This window comes from Balaenoptera physalus (genome assembly GCF_965194825.1).
Source record: "Balaenoptera physalus genome assembly, chromosome: X".
NCBI lineage: Eukaryota > Metazoa > Chordata > Mammalia > Artiodactyla > Balaenopteridae > Balaenoptera > Balaenoptera physalus.
The window spans coordinates 114344081-114360959 of NC_138903.1; the positions used below are offsets into that span (position 1 = coordinate 114344081).

At 40.5% G+C, this 16879-nt stretch overlaps 1 protein-coding gene and 1 long non-coding RNA gene across 13 annotated transcripts in view; one reads left to right on the plus strand and one right to left on the minus strand.

The window, feature by feature from the left end:
• The window catches only part of ENOX2 (ecto-NOX disulfide-thiol exchanger 2), a 270889-nt gene that overhangs the window by 242227 nt on the left and 11783 nt on the right, over positions 1–16879 (minus strand). For 4 of the 12 annotated variants that reach the window (XM_082445320.1, XM_082445321.1, XM_082445319.1 and 1 more), the window contains one exon: positions 15528–15576. Coding sequence is in view for 3 of the 12 variants with exons in the window: in XM_082445314.1 (XP_082301440.1) it covers positions 15517–15576; positions 16185–16377 (253 nt within the window). In the remaining 9 variants the exon portion in view is untranslated. Of the gene's footprint in view, positions 1–1419; positions 15478–15514; positions 15577–16184; positions 16761–16879 lie in introns of those variants that run through there. The other 8 variants (XM_082445309.1, XM_082445318.1, XM_082445312.1 and 5 more) reach the window with 4 other exon arrangements.
• Positions 1–16879, plus strand: part of LOC309652040 — a 655586-nt gene that overhangs the window by 46189 nt on the left and 592518 nt on the right. The gene's annotated exons all lie outside the window — the stretch shown is intronic.

A 16879-nucleotide genomic window follows, 5' to 3' on the forward strand; every position in this document is an offset into this window, starting at 1 on the left:
TATTGAATAAAGCAATATTTTCCATGAAAGTATATCTATTTAGTTTTGCAGTGGAGAAAACGAGATATTCTCTGGTTTTAATCCAAAGAGAAACACCTCAACAACTTTGCACATTAAAAATGTACAGAGACGGCTCTTCTAGAGTCAAGCATGAATTAGAGTATAGAGAAAACATCCAACAAGCACAACTCTCCAACACTTAGTGAAACAAACCAACCGCTACCCAAAGAAGAAACTGAAGCTATAAATTCAAATAAACGGGCTGCAGGGAGACTACACAAACCTGCTGTTGCTTTAATTGCAGACAATTCAATTCAGCAGCTGTTGGTCCAGGCACTAAGGTTCACTGTATGCTCTTCAGCGTAACCTTGAAATATTGTCACTCACTCACTTCTCCACATCATCTGCATGCTGTCCAATTAATGAGGAGCGAAATCAACTGTCAAACCACGTATCAAAACAGAACATGATCTTTTAGCTCTTAAGCACAGGAGCATAATATTTTAAGGACAATAAAACAAGAATGGAGGTGTAAGTCCTTGACAATAAATGATATTCAAACTTATCAAAATATGTGGTTGTAGAAACTAAGCTTCTGTTCTGTTCAGCAAGAAAGTGAAACTTTTTAAAGGTTTTTTTATTTGGAAGGATCCTTTCTGTCAAACTGCTGTATAAGAAGCCTTTCAAACAACATTCACCAGTACCTGATCAGTCTCCAAGTTCTTCATTATTATGGACCAATATTGTTTCTGAAAGCTTAAGAGAATACTTAAGGAACACTTCTGGTCCAACGATATTTGACAATACAGATGGTTTGGAGCTGGCATGTTTAGCCTTGCTGTTTTCAGCACTTTTTTTCTACCAGGAGAACAAACAACAACAATAATATATAATGTTCATCAATATGAGTTAAATAATGAAATAAAAATAAATTTACCAAACAAATGTGTTCTGGAATGCTTCCTATTTGAAATTTACTTACTCTTAACTGTATATCTCAAATCTAGACAACCAATTAACAAACACAGGAGTTAATAAACTCAAGAGGAACACAACATACTAAGTGTTTTAAAAATTGCTTTTTTCCTTCCAAAGCACTGTCTTCTGTGCAAACACTCTAGGCTATATCACATACTACCAGTTGCAGACATAAGACTTGAGAAATTCAATACAAGAATACAGCAGAGAAGCATGCACAATTAAGGGATCGGGACTACCAATTTAACAGAGAACCCAGATTTTTACATAGCAATCTGCTACAAACATTATAGCTAGGGGCAGGCATATTTTATGCAGCTATTTTGTTTAGCTCATTAGAACCTTATTTGTCCTTCAGTACAGTTGAACTGGAGGCAAAATAAGAGAGGAATGCACTTTGAAACAAAAGGAAAATTTCAGATAAAATAAAACATACTATACCTGAATATTGTACTAGGAACATCGTGACACTCTTCAGGGAACTGTTTCACGTTGTATCCTACCGTGAGTTATTCTCCCTTAACCTCTTCTCTCCACAAAAAGAAAAGCCAAAGCACCCCAAACCCCCACTACACACTACCCCTAACCCACCCCCGCACTGAAGAAAAAAAACCAAAAAACAGATACAATTCAGCTCAGCTCCGATGATGCTTCTGTTTAGCTCAGCTCCAGCCGAGCAACTGAGCTCTAGCAACGGAGCATAGGGAGGTGGATTCTGATGCCAGGAGCACTTCCATCCACTTCACTTACACAAAAGCAGGCAGTGGAAAATCCAGGAGCCTTGAAGACAAGGGCTGGAACTGGCTTTTATGAATTGCTATTACTGCATGTGTCACCATCCATCTCCAATGACGGACACTTATAGGCTGAATTGGGAGTGGAGGGGGTGGGGTGGAGGAGGTTGGAGAGCAGGTGGAGAAGCAATTAGCAGTATGTTCATCGGAGAATTCGTTTGGGATTTCATACATCAGTGCGTAAAGAAACAACATGCAGTTGACAAATCAGAACTTTACGATCTGCATGCCTTAGAAGAAATCTTAGCTCACGGCCCCAAACAAAATAATGCTTGCCCACTCTTATAGAGCATGGAAAGTCACCCCTCTGCTTTCTTTTTCCTCCACCTACCCTTGTTCCTGAGAAATCAACATTCAGAATGAATATTTGCTAATTTTCCCTAAAGGATTGTATTTAAAAGTCTGGAAGCAAAGGAAGTATAAAGAAATTAAATTATATTGAACATGACATCTCTTAACAAAAAGGCAAGAAGCTAATTATTTTAAGCCAACTTTTCATCCCTAGTCCCATTCCCCAGGTGCAGCTTTCATACCTATAATCAACGGATCACACAACTTTTGTGCATATATTTAACACTGAAAAACAATCTATGTATACCTAAAAATAGTTCCGTTAAAGTCAAGGTGAGAAGCTAGGTGACCTTTAAGAAGGCACTTTACCTGTAAGTGCTTTAGTTTTACTCATCTGCTAAACTGAAGCACATTTTTTTAGACTTCAAAATGAATCATGAGTAGGAACAAGAAGGAGGTAGTCTCTTAGGAAGGAAACATGACACAATTGGAGGAGTACTGGGGCTGGGTATCAGGAAACCTGGGTTCAGGTTCCAGTTCTACAACTTTCTAGCTGTGTTACCCTAGACAAGTCACTTAACTTCTTGGAGCATAAGTTCCCTTATTTTATAAATTGTACATAACTGCACCCTTTCTGACTGCGTCATAGGATTGCTGTGAAGAGCTAATGAGATAATAGATATAAAAACACTTTTGTAAATTGTAAAGAGCGATAAAATTGTGTGGGATTATTATTATTATACCCTGAGACAAATCTTGCCTAAATGACTGAAATGAGGCACCTGTATCATATAAGGAAAATAGGAAGAAAGGACCAATATCATTTCATGAAACATTATCCAATTCTTCCAATTTTAAAATTAGAAGGAAGTACTGTTTCCTCTTAAAATTCCACAGGAGGAAAATCTTTTGAAAAGAAAAAAATTTAAATCTGATATATAATACATCAAAAGTTTATTAAAGAGACAAAAGTCCTGTAACTCCTTCTTTCCTTTCCAAAAAGTCAGTCAATTTTTCTGTAAGGTCTAGTATTATGTCCCATCTGGAATGCAAGCTACTAGACAATGAGCATCTCCTTTTGTTAAATCTTTCTATTAACCTGGTACATCCTCACTGCCCAGTGTGTAGAAAAAGTTTCAGGTTGATTATCTAAATCTAAATCCACAAGGTAAAAATCCAAAGTCATGCTTTATGTGGCTCCAAGCTGCCTTGATACTATATATACAGTGGCCAGCTGGTTTCAGCTGGGACACAGTTTTAGCACATGAAGTCCTGGGGTGGCCACACCTGGGGCACTAAATGATCCAGGCAATGTTTGGGGACCTTTGGTTCAGCCAAATCCCACATGTCCTGATTTTCATCTGTATGGTGGTTTCCCAAGTATGTGTCTGTCCACATGGGCCAAATCTGAAGCAGCCAAAAGAAAGGTGGGAGCTGTAGCAGAAATATCAGATGTCAGCTCCCCTTGGCCCCCTCCAATGCCATCCGTGTCCTCAAACAAGTGCCCAGACCACTTCCTGTGAGAAGAAAGAGAACTTTTTTCTAATTGCCCCCTTGAATGTCATTGCCAATACTGAAAATTCCAGTAAAATATGTATCCAAAATCTATACTAAATCAATGGGTAAAATGGATAATATGAATCACAAAGAGTTAGGTGAGGTAGCTAATAGCAAGTGAGCCATTAAAGGGGGAAGAGGAGGAAAGGGCGGGGAAAGGAGTAGAGGAGAAGAGAGGGGAGGGAAAGAGAGTGAAAGAATCTGAAGTGAGAGCTTTTTTTTTTTTTTCTAAGCAGAAAAACACTTCCTGGAATCATCCAAAACCTCACCTCTTAGAAAGTGCTTGCCTTTTGAGGTACTGGGAATCGCCCATTTACTACCACAGCTGCAATCCTAGCCTTCCAACTGCTTAGGTAAACAGTCAAGAGCTTGAAAAAGCACTGATAGACCTAGCACGAGAACTCACTTTCCTTTGGCATGTGGAAAGCCAGGCAGGTGGGACACAGTTCTCTAGGGGCCTCATCACTGCAACCCTCCACCACAGCCTCACCGGTGGCATGGCTGGCCACTAATAAAGGTGTCAGCCCAGTTTCAGGTTCGGCAAAGGAAACTGGCCTGAGACTTCTAAAAACACACTGGTAAGAAAGGAACAAAGGCTCTATTTCAGAATCAGGCTGCTCTGCCTTTGGGCATTGCAACTGAACTCCTCCACACATTTAAGCTGAAATCCATATTCCCCAAGTTCCTCAGAAAAGCCATTCAAAGTAAAGGGAGAAGGACAGGAAAGACGATTTTTTGTTAGCTTCTTTCCCCACCGTCAAAAGATGAGGATCATATCCAGAACATGACTGACAGCATGTACCAAAAGGCAATAAAGTGGAGTGGAAAGCATCAGTTTCAACCCAGATTAGCAAGAATGGAAATTAAAGCATCAGAGAATCCTGATAAAAGCAAACACACAAACATATACACCAAAAACCACTGCAATGTTTCCATCATTTCAATCTCTAGAATGTAAGCACTAGTGGTTCCCTAATCCACCTGAACTTCTCAGCAGCTGTCACCAAGCCTGACGGATCTTTTCAAATGAATTCCTGTTGTTAACTTCCTTGGATTCTGAGTATTTTTGTCAAAAACAAAAATCCCAGTGGAAGATTTCAAATAACCATGAACTTGAACCAAACCATGAACCGAAACTGAGAGAAACAACACTAATTTTCTAAACCCCAAACAAAACAGAATTGTTAACAGTTTGAAAGCAACAACAACTAGTGAATCGATTTGAACTGGACCAAAGCTTCATGTTTTCTGAATCAATCAAACTTGTACCAAACCCTGAGAGTCCAATCAGTTCAAAGAGCACACATCAAGACTTGGTTTCACCTGACTGACAGCCCACAATGAGCCACAGAATGGCAATAAATCAGGAGTAGGGAAAACAGAATTCTCCTATTTTTTTCACTGTTTGACCTTGGTCAAGTCATTTATACTCTTTTAGACTCGGCTTGCTTACTTTGAAATGTCTGGGCTGGGATTACCAATATCCCAGGTCTAATACTCTATGCCAATTGTGAAATTTACAATAGTGACAAAATAGATGATGTCACAATTTGGCCCTAATCTTCAGAAGCAGAGAGATGGACCACCCCAATTCTCCTAAGGATTCATGTTTCTAGCTTTTTTGAAATATGCTTCACATAAGAGTTGGGCAACTGTCTTTGCTCATTGGGCAAATGTGCCTTGGGAATAGTCAGGCTAATATTCCTTTTCAGAATGTTTCTCTTCAAAAAATGTTTCAGGAGCAGTTTGTTTTCCTCAAATGGAAGCTACAGGTGAGTGGTCTGGTCCCAAACAGGAAGAAGGAAGAAAGTGATCTAAATTATGCTGAGCACCTATTGCATGCAAAACATGGCATGATACTTTATATTATTTTTTAAATTAGTCCTCACAACACAGCTATATGGTAGGTATTATCATCCTAATTTTACAGGCAAGGAAACTGAGGCTTACTGATGTTAAGTGACTTGCTTGCAGTCACTCTACTGGTAAGTGATAGATCTGGGACATGAACTCAAGCAATTTGAATCCATTACTATACCAACATTCTAATGATTAAAGTCTGAATGACTGGGCTTCCCTGGTGGCGCAGTGGTTGAGAATCTGCCTGCCAACGCAGGGGACACGGGTTCGAGCCCTGGTCTGGGAAGATCCCACATGCCGCGGAGCAACTGGGCCTGTGAGCCACAACTGCTGAGCCTGCGCGTCTGGAGCCCGTGCTCCGCAACAAGAGAGGCTGCGATAGTGAGAGGCCCGCGCACCGCGATGAAGAGTGGTCCCCGCTTGCCACAACTAGAGAAAGCCCTCGCACAGAAACGAAGACCCAACACAGCCAAAAATAAATTAATTAATTAAAAAAAATGAGTAAAATTGAAAATCCCTTTAAAAAAAAAAGTCTGAATAACTGAATTCCTTAATTCAGTGATTCAATTGCACTTGCTTAGTGAATAATCACCTGCTGAGTCAATACAGTGAAAGTAAATCTCCTTGTATTTATGCTAGATAGACGACTTTCTAAAAAATTTCATCCAACAATGTGGTTAAGACCACTGGGCTCTGGAGTCAGACAGACCTGAGTTTCTTGAATTCTAGCTTATGGACAAGGTACTTAACCATGCTGAGTCTCAAGTTTTCTTACCTGGCAAATGGAGAAAGAAGTAGTACTTACTCATTGGGTTGGTGGGAAGTGTTAGTGATGTGATAGCAACTAGCACAGTGCTTGGCACAAAATAATTATTCAATAAATGCATATTAGAGCTATACTTGTATTCATAAGCAACAGAGCAAGAAAGAAAAGGTTATAAAGAGAAAGGAAAGTAGGATTCATTTAACTCAAGTGCTCTTTGGCCTGTAGCACAGATTTAGTTTGAAAGAGGTTTTCAGTGGCCCATCCATACCCTCTAAAACTAAGCTGCATCTTGCAGTAGATTAGCATATTCATGAAGCAACATGATTATACTAATTGGTGGTGCCTAAGTAGTAGCAAGGAGACTTGTCATGTGCTCTGCTGAGCAGCAATTGTCCCTAGTTTCCTGGGATCTATCCTTCTAAAGAGAGGGTTGGAAAGTGGCAGATAGAAGTACTGCTGGAAGTACCAGGTGGTCTAAGGCCCCCATCTTTCCCCCATTCTTCAAGTTCCAGCTTCTATTTCATTCACTCATGGCCCTCTTCGCATATACTCCTCTCCTCCCTCAGTTTATTCTAGTTTTATTGTGATTCTCCCCCTGGCTCTAGCTCTGTCTCTGCTCATCAGCATCAAGTGGTGTTTATGGAATGTGTGTCTGGCACTGCACTAGGTGAAGTGGAGGGACATCCAAAAGTTAATCAAAGAGACGTGTCCCATGGCCAAACAGATCTAAGATCCACAGGTAGACCAGAGTTTTGGCAACACAGTAAATGCAAGTATAATTGGATGATTTGGTTGATTTCAGAGCACAAAATAGTTTGTTCATCTAGTTAATGATACACATACTGAAGAATTTAGAAAGAATTATACAGTTGTTGGCAACTTGATTTGAAATGCAGAAAAAGATGGATAGATGGATGGATAGGTGATAAAGCAAATAAAGTGTTAACTATAGACTCTAAATGATGGGTATATGGGTGTTCACTGTACAATTCTTTCAACTTTTCTGTATATTTAATTTTTTTCATCATAAAAGGTCGAGGGAAAAAGAAGAGGGGTAGGTAAGGGGTACAGCTTTTTCAACTTCAAATGTTTCAGAACAAAATAACCATATTTATATGGAGAAGCATAAATCAAATAGGGCAAAATGTTAAAAATTGGTGAATCTGAGTGAATGGTATATGAGAGTCCTTATATGATTCTTTTAACTTTTCTATATTTACAATTATTTCAAAATAAAAAGTTAAAAGTTAGTTTATTGAAAACTGACCCCTTTCACCTAGTGCCTCAGTTGCCATTTTTAGTAGAGAGGATATTAGGTCCATAGTAGTAGAGAAATTGGAAAGAATGGGGTGGGGGACAATAATCAACCTGTACATATACTTGGGTGCCTACTGTATGCAAGACACTGTGCTAGACACTGTGGCAGATTCAAAGAGGTTAAAAACACAGTCACTGCCCTGAGAGGGCTCACAGTGTAGATGAGGGAATGCCAAAGCAGTGTCTGAAAGGGTAACTGGCTGGCCAGATAAGTTCCGTAAGACAGAAGTATGAAGATTGGAAAGGTAGGTTGGAGCCAGACTGCGGAAAGTATTGAATGCCAGGCTAAAGAGTTTGGACTTCATCCTATGGATAATGGGAAGCCATTTATAGTATCTGAGTCAGAGAAAGAATATGCTCCAAAACCGATTGGCTACATAGAACAATTTGGGCACAGTTACCTTCAACATGCATCTGTTTTATATTCATGTACTTCTGGCCCTTGTATCTATTTCCCTTATCTGGATGTGGCCATTAGGGGGTTCCAACATTCTGGATGCTGACCATTTTTTAAACAGCCATCTCTTCAGCCTCTGTCCCTTTCCCTCCCTCAGTCCCCAAGGGAGTTGACCATCACTCACCTCAGCCCCACTGACTCAGTAAGCAATAAATAAGCCTCATACAGTTTTTCAAACTAGCAGCTATGCTTTGAAACTCTGATTTACTTCATGATTATCAAACCCCAATTACTACTGGGATCACTGATTTGAGTTGGAAAAAATGAATATTCAGCTAACCAACATGTGAAGGAGTGCAGGAAGCTATGTGCTGTGTGTAGAAGGAAACAATTATTCGAAGTGATCTTTGTATGTTGAACAAAAACTTAGTGGAGATGGCATTCCTGAATAGTCGCAAGTGATTAGGGAAGGCCTCTCAGACTGCCAAATCAAAAGGTGGACTTTCTATGTCTCCAGTTTTTTCCCCATAAAGCCCATCCTCCAATCCAATCATGTTACTCCCGGTTTAAACCCTGCGCTGGCTCATCCCTGCCTAGAGGATAAAGGTCAAGCTCCTTAACAAGCAGACTTCCTTCCACAAGATACCTTTCCAGATCCTTATCCTGTCCCCTCTTCTATACTCCCAGTGGTTCATACACAGTATCTCACCGTTTTCTGAACTATCCATTTTTATATGTAACTGTTTCGCATGTGTTCGTGCTCCCTCTTTCTGGAATTCTTTCCCACCACCTCTTTGTCCACCGAGATTCCAGGCAATGCCCACTCATCCTTTGTGATTTAGCATAGTTAGACTCTGGTCTGTAAGTAGCCCACCCCTAGCAATAATTTCCTCCATCATGTTCCCAGGGCACCTTATAACATAGCTCTTTCTCTGAGCACCTTTGCCATTGTAATATAATTATTGGTTTGGGTGTCTATCTTCCCAACTTGACTGTGAGCTCCTTAAGGGCAGGCAGGGACTACTTCTAATTCATCACTGTATTCCTAGCACTTGGCATAAGGTCTGGTCCTGTATATGTGCTTAAATGTGTATTGAATAAATGAGCTTGAATATCAAGTGCTCCTTGAATTCAAACTGAGCATCTCTTGAAAGGTGAAAATTAGAATATTATGTGACCAAAGTAATCCTAATGAAGTGTGTCTGAGGACTTGACTGAAGAAGAAATGGTAGGAGGACGTATTATGGGGCCTTACTGTGGGACACTTTCTACCCCAGGAAGCTCTTACTGGCAGTTGTTGCTGGCTAAAAAGAAGCGCAGCTGGAGTGGATGAGAAGGGCCCTTACTGTGGATTTCCCCCAAGTTATCATTCACCTTTCACCACTGAAGCAATGTTGTTTATGTAACATTCTCTACACGGTGTTTCAACTCTTCTGAATTACAGCCAGACTTGTATTTGTATTCTGCCTGCAGATACATTTGGACAAGCCTTGTTAATGAGTAGTCACGGAAAGCTCTCCAGTTCCTATTCTCACCTATCATTATTGTGCTTAAGGGACCATTGAAAAACTGAGAGCCAAAAAAGGGGGCAGGGAGGAGCTAATAAAAACCATCTTTTATTTTTCTCCTAGATTGTCAATATCTTTCACAGCACCTCTCATCCTACACTGTTTTATAACTATGTATCAGTAAAGGCAAAAAAGAACAATGAAGACTTTAGCAAAACTTTACACTTTGCAGGCAAGAAAAAGAGGAAGCAACACTTACGCCTGGCATATAAATCTTTAGACATATGATCAGTCGCCACTTCTAGAAAGTAAACACTTCAGCTGTTTTAAACAAATAGCAAAAGCAATTAGCCCTCTCTGGAGACTAAACTGAGGTGTATGCTGAATTTTTTTAAAAATCGGAGTCTGTTTTGATCTTCAAAAATGTCGAACGGGTAAACACTTTGCTTTTTTTGTACATATAAATCTAAAAGCCAAGCCTAGCTTGAGGAAGATTTAAGAGACATAAAATTTGTCTGAGGTGTCTGCCAAATCTCCGCAGCAGAGACAGAAACCCTGGAAAGCTGACATAGTCATAACTCTCACAACATCACCAGCAGGTTTGTGCAGGGCTGGACGTACAGAAAGTCACTGTTCCTTCCCTCAAACTGTTCGTAAACAGAGAAGTAGATTATTTGCTTATCAGGTATCTGGTAGCTCATTTTTGCCTATGTATCCTACTGGCAGGTATCCCAATTTTCAGCGGAGTAAATTTTCATTTATATGATGGACTTGCTTGTTGAAATCTTCTTTCTTTCATTTGCTCTTTCACACTCATTCTTGTACGTACACTAGATATCTCGGTCTGTCTGTCTGTCTGTCTGGAAGGCATAAAAAAGGGGTATTTACAAGTATCTAGTGCAGTGCCTAGCAGAGTGCTTTGCACATAGTAAGCCCACAATAATTCATCAGATGAACTGAAACTCTACCTGTAATTTCTATGTTCAGCTTATTTGATCATGGGACAGAACTATGCATTCTTTTTCCTGGAGTATTTAACAGTGAGAATTCCTTACAAGGTGATATAATTTTATTCTGACAATTCATGCTTAGGACTTGTATCCTTTGAAGAGCATCCATTTTTGCACAATGGGTATTATCTGTAAGGAAAATGAAGGAAAGACCACACAGCAGGATCCTGAATGACAATATGAACACCGATAGGTTTTTGTAGAGACAATCAGATATCTCATATTCACCTGATTGTGCGTCATGATGGTAATCCACTACATATGTCTAAGATCACTTAACAATGCAAGAATACAGTGCATGCATGGGCTGCATTCTGTAAATAGGATTAACCGTTGAATTCAACCAAGGTCTTCCCTGGGGACAGATTGCTGGAAAATACATCTACACGACATTTAAAAAAATAAATTAACCAATGACACTGGTTCCCATGAGACACATTGTTTCTTGTACATGCAATTCTATCACAGTTTTCCGTAGCTCTCTGCTGACATCCCCGTCCCAAAAGACATAGAATTTCAAAACAGAAAGAAAAACAGAGAAATTGGAGCTCTTCTGTCTCTCCTGCATGAAGTGTTATATACACAAAGGAAAGATGTCTGTATATTAACACAATGTGAACTGTGACGTGGTGAGATCATGTTGGTCTGGACAGTTTTTGTTACGCTGTGGTCACATATAACTTGCCCAAGGGAATGAACAAAGTCCGTATGCACACTGACAAAGACTGGCAGGGGGCCTCAGGAAAATGAAAGCTGTGTTATAGCAGGGGAGTTTGATTTTTTCTTTAAAAAAATGTTCTTTGTTATGATTACTTTTCTTCCCATTTTTATTTAATTAATTTTCCTCATCTGTAAAATAGGGATAACTATTGTGTGTATTTAACATTTTTACTCTGAGGATGAAATGAAACCCTGGTGGATTGCCTGGCAAACAACAGTTAACCCATACAATCCACACCGATATTTGGTTAGCATTAGCTAAACACCTATTATGTGCCAGGCACTGGCCTAAGACTCCAAGAAAAAAGTAAATTGTGGGAGGAAAAAGTGACACTGGAAAGAAAAGCAGAGAGCTGATTTTCAAAGGTTTTATAAAGCAGTCTAAGAAATTTGGATTTTATCTTGAGGACAATGGGCTGCCTTTCAACTATTTTATATAGAGCTGGATAGCTTTAGACTTGTGATTTAGAAACATCATTCATTCTGTCAGCATTGGTGGAGAAAGGATTGGAAGGGAGGCAGGCTGGAGGCAGTAGTAATCCCGGGTAGAAGTCATATGTGTGTTGCGGGGTAGGAGGGGGCAGTGTGCCCCAAACTAAGGCGATGGCAATAGGGGTGGACATGGGGAAAGCATTTTTAAATAACTTTTAAAAAATGTACAAAAATGTCATTATAGAGGATTAGCAAATAATATGGAAAAGGCTAAAAAGAGAACTCGTATGTAATCCTTCTATTTATAGGAAAACTCTATTAACATTTTTTTGTGTGTTTACCATTATGGGACTTTTCCTATGTATGTGCACACAGATGGGGGGGCTGTGCATGTGTGATATGTGTGTATGTGTGTATGCAAACTGAGATCTGTCAGCTTTATAACCTGAATTTTCTCTTAATATATCACAAACAACTTTCCACATCATTAAATATTCTTTGGTAATATCAATTTATATGGTTACTTAGTAATCCATACATGTACCATAAATGATTTAATTCAAACCTCTCGTATTAGACATTTATCAATAAAATGTTATTTTTTTCTTTTTCTTTCCTTTTTTCTTTTTTCTTTTGCTATTATAAACAGATTCTGGGCTAGACATCCTGGGAGCTAAATTTTTAGAAACTTCACATTTATTTTCTCAGCATAGAGCCCTAGAAGTTGAAGTGGAAGGTTGAAAGCTATGTTCGATTTTAAGATTTTTGATACATATTGACAAATTCTTTCCAGAAGGGCTGTATCAAATTACAGTCCCACTAGCAGTGTCTATAAATAGGAAGAAACCCATTTCAGAGTGATTTCAAGGATGGTGTCAACTGGATTTGGTGGGTGGAGAGGAGCAATGGATCCTTGGCAGAATATAGGGGCAGAAGCAATGTGAACTCTGTCAAGAGGAGCAAAGCAATGGGCAGGCCTAAGGAACAGGAGGCTGGGTGGATAAATGATGAGGAAAAAAAAGAAAGGCAACCACAGGAGAGTGGGAGAAAATGAAAAAAAAAAAAGAAAGAAAACTCTAGTGAAGTTATACACCCAGGTCACTTTACTGCTTTATTCTGCAAAAGTAGCAAATGTAGCAAATGGCTAATCTTTTTTTAGTGTTTGGCACTCTGTGGTACCAAGGTCCAGAGTTACATTCATGTGAATATGTTGATCCATTCTTTTCATCCAGTCACCATTTATTAGGTGTCTACCATGTACCAAGTACTATTCTGGATGCTTTAGGTATGGAGATAAATGAGACCTGGTCCCTGCTCTCAAGGAGCTCACAGTCTAGGGGAGAGACAGGCACATCTACAGACCAACACACTGTGGTGTGGTACAGACTAGAACAGAGGTAAGTACAGGGTCCTGTGGGAGCCAGGAGCCTACTATTGCTTCCTGTGTGCATGCATGTGTGTGTGTGGTAGAGGGAGGGGGAGGTGCAGCAAAGGCTTCACAGAGGTGTTGATATTTGAGCTGAGTCTTGAAGGAGTTTCTCAGATGGCTAAGGATCACAGATCATACTCATACTCCTTGTATATTTGTGCAACTGCTCTCAAGGACACTCAGTAAGGCAGAGAGGATGCTGGTGTGTAATCTAAACCCATTCGTGACAACAGCCTCCACTGTTACCTTAATGGATATATGTACATAGCCTGATTTAGGCTATAATATGCTCATTTTAGCATATAAAGGATAACAGGCAAGTGGCATATAGGCTTTTAAAATAGTTCAGATGACACTAATAAAATAATAATATTCAAGTCTACCAAGTCCAAAGACGCAGGCATAGAGAATGGACTTGAGGACACGCGGAGGGGGAAGGGTGAGCTGGGATGAAGTGAGAGAGTGGCATGGACATATATACACGACCAAACGTAAAATAGATAGCTAGTGGGAAGCAGCCGCATAGCACAGGGAGATCAGCTCGGTGCTTTGTGACCACCTAGAGGGGTGGGATAGAGAGGATGGAAGAGAGACGCAAGAGGGGGGAGCTATGGGAATATATGTATATGTATAGCTGATTCGCGTTGTTATACAGCAGAGACTAACACACCATTGTAAAGCAATTATACTCCAATAAAGATGTTAAAAAAAAAGTCTACCAAGTCCTACAAATTCTACCCCCTAAATGTCTCTCGACTCTGTTCCCTCCTCTCATATGCTGCTCCCTCGGGTCCTCACCAACTCTCTCTGGAGCAGAGTACCAGCCTCCTAACTGGTATCATCCCCTTCCAGTGCATCCTAAAGTGAAAATCTGATCATGGCACTCCTCATCTAAAACATTTTAATGTTTTTTTTATTGCCAACAACCAGTATTTTCCAAGTTTCAGTCATTTGAGTATTACTTGCTGATTTTCCCATATTCACACACCATGTGTACTATTATTTACTTAATATTCCTCTTTAAATCAACTTAAAACTGGTTACTTTCTATTTTCACTAAACCTTTTCCTAAGTAACCTTAGATTTGATGATGTAATTCAGTTTTATTTTTTATAAGCTACATTAGAATATATAATTTATAAAATGTTAAATGTTTGTGGGAATACAGCATAACTACTATGGTAGATGCCCTATACATTTTGAGAAACACTGGCCTATGGGAGCACATCCAAACTTCTTATCATTGTGTTCAAAGTTCTTCACAAATCAGCCCTGACCTCTTCTACAGTTATACCTTCCTTTCCCCAAACAATCTGCAACCCAACCACGCTGAATTCCTCAACATTGAATGAACACGCCTTGCTCTTGTAAAAATCCCATGTCTTTCACAGACTGCTCCCTCTATCTTAAATGCCTCCCCTCCACTCTTCTCTGCCTGGCAAACTCATTGTCCTTCAAGACCTATCTGTCATGTCACCTCCTTACAGAAGCCTTCTTCCTGACTCTCCCTTACATTTAGTCACTCCTTCCTTCATCCTCCCATAGCACTTTGAACCTGTCTCTGTTATACTACATACTACATTATCTCAGACTGATGGGCATCTATCTCCCCAACTAGACCTAGAGAAAGCTCACACCTTGTGCTCTGTTGCATCCCCAACACTTCATGTGGGGCAAGGGTCATGGAGGAGACCGAGTGCCCCAGAAGGTCACTTAAAGTCTAAGATAAAATAAAACCTAAAGTACCATCAAGGTCCAAATAGCTTAGAGGCATGACATGTTTTTATAAAGAGAATCATCTAATTCAAAGATAGTAATACTGACTACAGTTTTGGCAGACACAATTAGCTACGGCTGCAATAACAGTTAAGCTAATTTGCTTTTGGCAGCTACTTTACAGCAGACACATACTGACATAGAAACTAAAAGCGAATCATTTGTGTTTTTGCCAAGATGGTCAAATATATCTCACAATAATCTCTCCTTACCACAAATGGAAAGTTAAGAACAAAAGTGAACAGCAGGACCAGCAAACCATGGTGGACAGAGCATGGGCTCTGGAGTCAGAAATCTGTACACCCAAATCCCAACTCAACTCTCCTTACAATCTATGTGACTTTAGGTAGGTTGTTTAACTTCTTGACATTTTAGTTCCCTCTTCTAGAAAAATGGGAAGACTAGTACCTGCTTCATAAGACTCTTAAGATAATGCGACAAAGTGCTTATGATAGCGCCAAAACATTTATGGGCTCAATAAATAGCAATCATTATTGTTGCCCAATGAAATGACTACAATTCAGGCAATAGGATGCACAAGGACAGCAAATGCATTTCTTAAGAAAATCAATTTATATCACTAGGCTTTAAAAGTAACAACTATAGAGTGTAGCTAAGAATAACCACAAACAAAACAGTCTATAAGACAAAGCTCTTCTTGGGTTTAAATTAAACTCACACCTGGAACATACCACCACACTTCTTTGTGTTCTCCAAGAATTGATCTCAAATCAGGTTCCCCTAGGATGAAAAAACAAAAATCACCCAATCTTAATTTTTTGTTCTTAATTTTATGATACAGAATAATATCCAAACTATGTGGATGCTTTAAAGTGTCCTATTACTATGATCCCAAGCTTTTCAACACTATTTCTTTCCCAATCTATCCCTGCTGACACGTTTTACTCCAGTCAGGGAAGCCCACCTGTTATACAAGTGCTCCCTCTTCTATCTACCCTTCTCCAATTCCAACCCCAGTATGAGGAAGCAGTTTCTCCCTCCTCTTTGCCCATTTCAAGTCCACTTTACTCTTTTGGAACCCAAATTAAAATTCATCTCCTTCCCAAAGCCGACCAGGATTGATCTGGAAGGTAGATGAGAGTTTCAAGCCTTCAGCACTTCCAGGGTTAGGCTTGACTTTCCATAGATCAACCCCCCCAACCTAATCGGTATCCCCTTCCACTAACCCCTAAGCACTTTTCGCACGCGTTTGTAATAATAAAATAATACAGTCTCGTTTTGTGCAGTCTACTTTATTCTGTAGTTGGTGTGCCCCTTAAATATTTGTCAACATCAATGCTTGCTGTAAAGCCCTAGAGCGCTCGGTTTTTACAACAGGTCTAACTTGCCTTTTATTTTCATCAGAACACTGCACTGAACCTTAAACACGTATTTCTCAAAAGCGAGATTCCTTCCCTCTTCTGCTCCCCATCTCTTCTGGAAATTGAGGGGAAACCCTTTCCGCTCCAAAGACCTGGTCAGGGAAGGGGCAAGCGGCTGGAGAGGCCAATAAAGAGATGGCGACGACCCGGATCTCACCATCAAAGTGGCGGAAAGTGAAAAGTTGACAAAAAGTCACGCCCGGGGCGTGGCAAGGAATTCCCATGGCCCCAGAGGAAAAGGGGTGTGTGTGCATTGGGAGGGGTGTGTGCCCAAACCTGAAGTGCAAATTGAAAGAAGAGAGGAAAAAGAGATCGCCCAACTCCTGCAAGCAGTAAGGAGAGTCCAGACGCCGCCCAGGGAAGACCCTGGTGGAGAACCCTAACTTCAGATGTCTGAGGAGGCACAAGGCCGGGGTGGCGGATACGCGATGCCGTTGTGGAGGAAAAAGACAGCGGGCAGACTTGAGGGAAAAGAGAAAACAGGGCACGCTCCCGAGTCTCCAGGGAAACGGGCTCGGTGAGCTCAGAAGCCCACCCCGACTCGCGGGCCCGACACCCCTTCCCCCGCGGAGGCGGAGCTGGGCGGAGTCAGGGCTGAGGCCCGCGGCCCCGGAAGCACCCTCCTCCCTAGGCCCCCCTCAGTCCCACAGTCCCCAGCCTCA